At 39.1% G+C, this 9,084-nt stretch overlaps 1 protein-coding gene across 1 annotated transcript in view; it reads left to right on the top strand.

Annotated features, from left to right (window-relative positions):
* Positions 1-9,084, top strand: part of pak6 (p21 (RAC1) activated kinase 6) — a 41,207-nt gene that overhangs the window by 20,241 nt on the left and 11,882 nt on the right. Inside the window, exons 3-5 of the mRNA XM_084096435.1 lie at positions 4,757-5,404; positions 6,118-6,654; positions 7,428-7,561. Of these exons, the coding sequence (XP_083952561.1) occupies positions 4,757-5,404; positions 6,118-6,654; positions 7,428-7,561 (1,319 nt within the window). The remainder of the gene's footprint in view (positions 1-4,756; positions 5,405-6,117; positions 6,655-7,427; positions 7,562-9,084) is intronic.

Raw genomic sequence — 9,084 nt, 5'->3', positions numbered from 1 at the left:
GAGTGAGTCATTGAATCATTGATTCAAGAGATTCGTTCAAAAACACTGATTCATCCAGTAATAAAACAAGTGAAGTATTTATGAGTGAGTCATTGAATCATTCATTCAAGAGATTCGTTCAAAAACACTGATTCATCCAGTAATAAAACAACAAGTGAAGTATTTATGAGTGAGTCATTGAATCATTGATTCAAGAGATTTGTTCATTCATCCGTGAGTCCATAAACCAGTGTCTATATGGATATAAATTTGTAGACATTTTAATGACACATTTGTGTAAGAGCTGTAATTAAAAGTCTCGTACTGGGCTGATTAACCAAGCTCTCCATAAAAAAATAATAATAAAACAAGCCCTACAATTTAATAAAATAACACAGATTATAAAGACACTTGATATTTAATGGCATCAGATGATTTGTTAATTGCATTTAATAGTGTTTTTATGCATGTTTGGGCTTTGGCCAAGCTTGGGAAAGGCGCTTCATAAATAAAACACTATTATTATTATTATTATATTATTATTATTTTTGCTGTATTTACACTGTTCTGACCAGCAGGTGCAGCAATTGATTCAAAGGTTCAAAAAGCTTCGTTTCTCACATTTCTGAAGACGCATTCACTTTACAAAGCAGAGATATCTAGGGTGAAGTGTTCAGACCTCAACACTTGACACACAAACCTCAAGAATGCTAACAATCAACAAAAGTAAAAAGATGAGCTCTTAATATCACAACACAACAGATAACTAACAATAACGTCAGCAAACAGCGAAACAATAATCCTATAACACAAACCGCATAATTAATTTATGCTGCAATGCATGCTGGGAACTCACAAACCATTAACATCTCAGCAATATTGTTCAACTTAAAACTCTTTGTTAAGAGACTAACAGTTTATAATGCACATGACCTGTAAATGTATGATTATTCCAACACCCTCCTCAATCTGTCGGCAAAGCATCTTCATTGGTTCCAGTTTGGGCTTTTGGCTCACTTGGGACGAGGCTTGAATTTAAGTAGAGAATGCAGGTCTTAATCTCATTTCAGAGACTTGCTTTCCAGGCTTTGCAGCGGTGCGTTTCCCCTCGAGAGAACGTAACGGCGCTCAGAAACACATGTTTTTTCCTCTGTCACATTGGCTTCTTATCTATCACAGGCCTCAACTAACAGCCCTGCTGTGAACACCGATTCAGAGCGCCGAATCCTCGGAGGGAGAAAAGATTTATTACCTCACGCTGGCAATTAATAATGATGCATGCGGGCCGCCACCACAGCGAGACTCAGGCGGAAAAACTGCAACTCTGAGCAAAAGAGCCAAGCTCTCTAACATCTGAAGATCTCTGCTCTTCTGTGCATAAACATATGCTTACATAGAGCTCTGAATTACTTCATGAGTGTGATCTCAGAGTGTTTGATGGTAAAATCAAATGCATTTTGAATGAATGATTTCCAAAAGATACATTTACTTGAAAAGCAAAATTACTTAAAGTCCCCCTGTGGTGAAAATCCAGCTTTTAATGTTGTTTATGTGTCTATGTGGTGTTTTTAATACGCTTTAAGACAAACCATGTGTAAATTCATAAGTCAACACCATTGCTGAGTATTTTCTCCTTAAAACTGCAGTGAACCAAAGACAGTCTCAAAAACACGCTTTGAAATCGCTGGTGTTTCTGACGTCACAAACTACCTTGTAACCAATCAGATCAACGTGTGATCGTCAACCAGAGGATCTCTGAGCTGAGCGAGTGAGTGGAGGTGGGGCTCATTTGCATATTCATAGAACCGCGCATACTAAATGAGGCAAGGGTGTCGAGTTACGAGTTACATATGTGATGTGATGTGAGATCCACCAATCAGAGAGCTTCCCGAATTCCTACATTTGATTGGTTATGTTTTCCATGTGTGCTAAAAGATATTTTAAGGCATGACGTTTTTTTTTTCCTGGTAAAAACATTTAAATATGTAATTTTGGTGATCAAAGATGAGTTTTAAGGGATAAAATGATTGACTACAGGCGGACTTTAAGATATTAACTCGTTTTCTGCAAAAATGCACCAAAATGAAGTGAGTTTATGCTTTAAACAAAAACAAATATGGGGCCAATGGGGTAAAAAAAGAAAAGAAATCCCATTTCAATGGGAAATTTTTCATTTCATTTTTTCAAATTTTTGGTTTTAAATTTTTCAGAAAACAAACAAGACAAAACTAGATATCTTTATGTTTAGATATTTGTATTGAAAAAAAAAACAAGACAAAAACACTAAATAGGAAGCTCAAGTTATCAAAATGGGCTGTGCACCTTCATTTGTGGATGTTGTTAGCCATCAGTTGTCCTTTCTCTTCTCTTTCTCTCTCCGTCTGTTGTTGAATATGTGCCCCGTCCTGAGCTCGTGTCACTTCTGTGAAAACCTCTGTGAATAAAGCACACGACAGCTGTCAGTAAATACTGCAAATATAAAATACAGACACTTGAATGTCATGTCTTTTCTAAGAAGTGTAAGCATTGTGTCCTCAATATATAATTTATTGGGTCATTGTTAGGAAGCAGAGCCATTTGTGCCTGCCTTTGTTATAAAGTGTTTTTGTTTTGTTATTCATTTTTTTTCATTACAATAAACAAGTGAGCTGCAAAAATGGCATTTCTGCAAACCGGACTGACAAATGGATATAATTCGTTTTTTTTTCCTTCTACATTTTTTGCTGTTCACATTCGTCACAGCTTATGTGTTCAAGATGTTTTTACTTTGCTTTGGTCTTTATTTTCAAGAAAAAAATCTGTCCATCATTTAGAAATTACATTTTTGCCGCTCTTTCTTTTTTTATTATAATGGAAATTAAACAGCAACAAAACCAGCGTAACGCGCGAGTTACGTAATCAGATTACCTTTTCAAGTAAGTAGTAAAGTAACACATTACTTTTGAATTTACAACAAAATATACTTATTACTTTTTAAAATAAGTAACGCAAATTACTTTGTTTTCCCATTTATTGACTGACAGCTCTCTTGTCCACATGTTGAGAGAAATCAGAGGCGTTGTGTAAAAACATTATGGTTATTGTAGTTCTAGACTATGACTTTACACAACACCGTTTTCAACTAAAAACGTAAAACTTTTTATACGTTTTTATAATGTGAGCAGGCATTTACTCATCTCACTTACACAAAAACAGATTTAGTATTCCTCAGAATAAATAAAAACAGTGAGATGCAAACTCAGAATATGACGCAAACCTGCAGTAATTAAGCAGGTCAAATATACTTTATGTATTTAATCTCACTTTATTTACCTGTGTCTTTGCTGCTGACATTGATGATCCAATTGAACCATATGAATAAGCAAAAATGACACAAAATTTGTTTCATGTGCTTCTCCTGTGTCCTATTCTTCTGTGACCCAGAGTGGCAGCACAACTGAAAGGTTTGTTTGAGCGGCGCCCCCTGCTGTACAGGTGTGAATCTGCATTTCCTTCAGCTTGAGGCTTATTCATTTCACTTTTGGTGTGAAAGGACCTTTACATTTGCCAAAAATAGAACATCAGGCACAAGAAGAGTTTCTTTCCTCATGAACAGTTAAATGCCCCACTGGGCAATAATCATGTGCAATGCACAACACTATTTATACTTATATTTATTTAACATACCATACCTCTTATTCACATTTCCTTGCATCTGTATATAACATACCTGTACATTGTCTATTTTGAATTTTGTGTATTTTTATGTAAATTTATTTTTATTATCGGTATGTGGTTTTGTCGCTGTCATTCTGTCTGTGAACTGGAAGCTTCTGTCACCAAGACAAATTCCTTGTGTGTGTATGCATACTTAGCAATAAAGCTCATTCTGATTCTGATTAAAAAGCAAAAAAGCAAGCCCAGCCCAGGTGAGAAAAAGTAACACAAAAGTAACGTAACACTGCTTTCCATAAAAAAGTATCTAACTAACCCAATTAGTTACTTTTTTAGGGAGTAACACAATATTGTAACGCATTACCTTTAAAGTCCCCCTCTAGTCAATCATTTTATCCCTTAAAACTCATCTTTGATCACCAAAATTACATATTTAAACGTTTTTTCCTTGAAAGAAAAATTATTCGTGCCTTAAAATATCTTGAATGTAACTCGACACCCTTGCCTCATTTAGTATTCGTGGTTCTATGAATATGCAAATGAGCCCCGCCTCCACTCACTCACTCACTCAGAGATCCACTGGTTGACGATCACACGTTGATCTGATTGGTTACAAGGTAGTTTGTGACGTCAGAAACACCAGCGATTTCAAAGCGTGTTTTTGAGACTGTCTTTGGTTCACTGCAGTTTTAAGGAGAAAATACTCAGCAATGGTGTCAACTTATGAATTTACACATGGTTTGTCTTAAAGCAGATTAAAAACACCACATTTTCAACACAGGGGAACTTTAAAAGTAACTTTCCCCAACACTGAAAAAAAAAACTTTATAACAATCATGGACTAATAAGCAGATATACATTTATATCATCTGTAAATGAAGACAAAATCATCAAAAATGAACAAAACAGGCTCTTTGCTTTGTTCTTTATTTTCAAGAACAGAAATCCTCAGATAGCTGAGACAAGTCATTCAGTGTTTCTCAAACACAAATCAGCCAGAAATAGGCACCTCAGGGGAAAGTGTGATTTTGAGTTCATCCGCACCCAGGTGAATTCACACGCTCTTTAAATAGCGCCGCGTTTCACTTCGCATTAATCATAAACCGCCTCCCCTCTTCCCCAGACCATCGTGCGAGGCACCATGATCGGCCACGGAGACTACATCTCAGCCATGCTGTCCGACATGAGCCGGCTGTCCGTCACCAGCTCCAACTCCCTGCGCAAGAGCAGCCCGTCGGCACGCAAGCGAGCGCAGTCGCTCGGCCGTCTGGGCGAAGTGAACGAGGCCGACGCCTATCAGTATGAAGGACTGGACGAAGCCGAATCGCACTGGGGCGACAAGTCACGAAACATCCACAGCGAGAGCAGCACGCCGTACATGGGCTTGAAGAAGAGCGTCACGCTTCAGCCCAACGGCGTCCTTCCCAGGGCCAAATCCACTTATGAGGTTAGCATGAGCATTTTGGAAGGGGCTCCACCCCATCCCACCCTCCCTGCGCCTCCACCGCCCCCATTCCCCGTCCCTCCACCGCCCCGATCCATGTATCTCGGTGGAGACATCGGGAGCCCCACTGAGAGGCTCATGATGAGACGAGAGTTTCCCATCGTGTTCGCACACAACCACAGGCCCATGACCTGTTTCTACAGCCCCACGATGCCCATGCAGCATCCGCACGGAGACGGTCTCACGCCGGACATGAGGAGCGCTAACAGACTGCTGGTCCACCCGCAAAACAGCCCTGGGAGACCCTACTCCTCATATGACCTGAAGGTAAACACAAGTCTGACATTTATGTGGCCAACAGGCTCCTTTATGGAAGCGTATTTACATTTAATCATTTAGCAGATGCTTTTATCCAAATGAGGAGAGCAATAGAAGCAGTTGAACTAACAATAGGACAACAATATGTGACCTTGGATGACAATACCAGTCACGAGCCGCATGAGTTTATTTGTGGCAATGGCCAACAATACATTGTATGGGTCAAAATTATCGATTTTGCTTTTATGCCAAAAATCATTAGGATATTAAATAAAGATCATGTTCCATGACGATATTTTGTAAATTTCCTACCGTAAATATATAAAACATTTATTTCTGTGAGTGAATGCAGCACAATCGTGAACATAAATGAACAACTTTAAAGGAGATTTTCTCAATGTTTCGATTTTTTTGCACCCTCAGATTCCAGATTTCCAATAGTTGTATCTCGGCCAAATATTGTAATATCCTAACAAATCATACATCAATGAAAAGCTTATTTAATCAGATTTCAGAAGATATATAAATCTCAATTTCAAAAAAATGTGACTGGTTTTGTGGTCCAGGGTCACATATGTATGTTCTGGATATCTTGGATGACATCGGGGTGAGTAAATTATCAGCAAAACATTTTTTTTTTAAAGTGAACTAATCCTTTAATGAGCAAAGCAGGTTAAAGCAGAAGCTAATTTGTAATTGTGTTTCCCTCGTCCATGACCCAGGCGGACGCAGCCATGAGACACCAGCCGGGATACTTGCACAGCGGCACCAGCAGTCCTCTCATGAGCGGCAGCCGGCCACACAAAACCGTCCGTTCCTCCTCCAGCTACACCATCGGACTCTCCCCCAACATCAGTTATCGGCCCAGCGGTCCAGACCCCTTCATGAGGCACTCGGGCTGCCCGAACCCGGGCCTTTACCCCAGACAGGACAGTCCGTCGCAGCCCCGACCGTCTCCCACCGGCTCCCTGGCCAACAGTCCTCCGGGAACCTGTTCTCCTGCGTTCAGACCGCCGCTACACCCCTCGCCCCGCCCGCCCCCCGACCCTCCTAAAGTCACGCACGAGCAGTTCAAGGCCGCGCTGCAGATGGTGGTGGATAAAGGCGACCCGCGCTCGTACCTGGAGAACTTCGTGAAGATTGGAGAGGGGTCCACGGGTGTGGTGTGCATCGCCCGCGAGAAACACAGCGGACGCGTGGTGGCCGTCAAGATGATGGACCTCAGGAGACAACAGCGCAGAGAACTGCTCTTCAACGAGGTGAAACAAAGATCATTATAACGAGTTATATTGATCCCGAGCACACATGGAAAACATAACCAATCAAATGTAGGAATTCGGGAAGCTCTCTGATTGGTGGATCTCACATCACATCACATATGTAACTCGTAACTCGACACCCTTGCCTCATTTAGTATACGCGGTTCTATGAATATGCAAATGAGCCCCGCCTCCACTCACTCACTCAGCTCAGAGATCCACTGGTTGACGATCACACGTTGATCTGATTGGTTACAAGGTAGTTTGTGACGTCAGAAACACCAGCGATTTCAAAGCGTGTTTTTGAGACTGTCTTTGGTTCACTGCAGTTTTAAGGAGAAAATACTCTTTATTTAAATACTTTGTTTGTTTGGGTTCTTGGTAATCTATTTGTAATCTGTGTGTTTCGCGAGACACAAATAACTTTTGTGTTATGAATTCATCAAGTGCACCATCACACGGAGAACAAGACTGTGCCCTTGAATAACTAAATCCATAGGCTTATTAAGTGTTGGATGCAAATATGTGGGCAGAAATACACTGGCAGAAACATAAATGGGTATAGAATGTATATAATAAAAAACAACCTCAATATTGATTTGATTTAAATGCAAATATCATGCATTTACTGTCTATGAAAATTCCATTGGATGGCCATTTATGAGTATCTTGTTATAATGCGTCACAAAGTAAAATAAAAGCATAACTGATCTGACCATGATGTTGATCTCACAGTGTTCTGCAGTGATCAGACTGTGGGTCTGTGTTCACAGGTGGTGATTATGAGAGATTACCAGCACAGGAACGTGGTGGAGATGTTTAAGAGCGCTCTGGTGGAGGAGGAACTCTGGGTAATCATGGAGTATCTGCAGGGAGGAGCTCTAACAAACATCGTGTCTGAAACCAGGTGTGAAAGCTGAACGTTTAGATAAAGTAATAAAAGAAAAGTGGATTTCTTAGATGATTGAGGTCAGAAGCATTCACAAGCAATATGCGTAACCATGGGTATATGATATGATACGATACGATACGATACGATATTTATATGATATAATATAATATAATATAATATGATATAATAGGATTTAATAAATATAATAATTTGCAACCAGTTATTGGTTAAAAGATTGTGTAGACAGAAAACATGCAATGATGAATCATTCACAATAAGACAAGGAACATGATCATACTGCAAAAAATGCTTTTCTTAGTATTTTTGTCTTGTTTCCAGTCCAAATATCTAAACATTCTTAAATCAAGAAGCATTGACTAGATAATTAAAATTACATAAGAAATTCTATCTTGTTTTCTAATAATAATAAAAAGAAAATCAAAATTAAGTAAGTTTTTGCTTAAAACAAGCAAAATTATCAGCCAATGGAGTAAGAAAAATAATCTTGTTTCCATTTGAATTGATAATTGTAATTTTGCATGTTTTAAGCAAATTTTTTTAGATATTTGGACTGGAAACAAGACAAAAATAGCAAGTAAGAAAAGCATGTTTTGCAGTGTAGAGTCCGTTTCTAATGTTTTAATGTGGATTCAGAGAACTGTGACGTCACTGTGATTGTGATTCTGCGGTGAGGATGAGCACGAGATAAGCTCGGGTTGTAGTTCCTGCAACACTAATCCCATGTTGTATTACTGTAGTGTTTTCTTCAAACCACAAGAGGGTGATGTACAGTAACTCAGTGTTCTGCTGTGTGTCTCCTGCATGTGTTCAGACTTTACTCAGATGAGCAGATGCTGGGATGACATGGCAGGGGAATCTGATTTAGCGGTTTAATTAGTTTGGTAAATGCATCTCTCTCTTTGTCTGATGAAGGACTAGATTTACATGAGTCCACACACACGCGGCATTGCAGAAGGACGAGATCTGACATGAGCGGAGAGCATCGAGCGGGACGTGTTTGCAAACATGATTGATTTTGCACACAGTGCCAGAGGACAGAAGACATCTGAGAGTAGAGCAGATTCAGTTCAGTTTAGCAGCGTTCCTGTTCAACAATAGCTATGGAAGTAAAATAATGTCAAATGTTTTTGAAATAAAAAGCCTGTTGAATTGCACTACTTGAAAAAAATAGGCATTGCATTAACCATGCTTGCATTTTAATGCATTGTATTTTTAGGGCTTGCATTTTTATGGGCTGAAATTCAGCATGGTTGAATATTTAAGCTTTGAATATTTCAATTAAAAACATTTCAAACACCTTTTCATTATTAAAAATTCAATAATCCATATTCACCTTTCATATTTCACTTCCAAAATATTCAAACTGTTTAAAAATACAACCAATAATATTCAACAGGCAATTTTCGGTCCATTTTATTTCGCTTTGCAAATTCGCTTCCACAAATTCAGTGGTTCAAATTCGACAGTAAATTCAACATTGACGTCCAGGAACTGCAGGAAAAGCAATAGATTACCGA

This window comes from Abramis brama, assembly GCF_963993115.1.
Source record: "Abramis brama genome assembly, chromosome: 21".
Classification (NCBI taxonomy): Eukaryota; Metazoa; Chordata; class Actinopteri; order Cypriniformes; family Leuciscidae; genus Abramis; species Abramis brama.
Note: the sequence above shows the minus strand (reverse complement) of the source record. Positions and strands in the feature narration are given on the sequence as shown.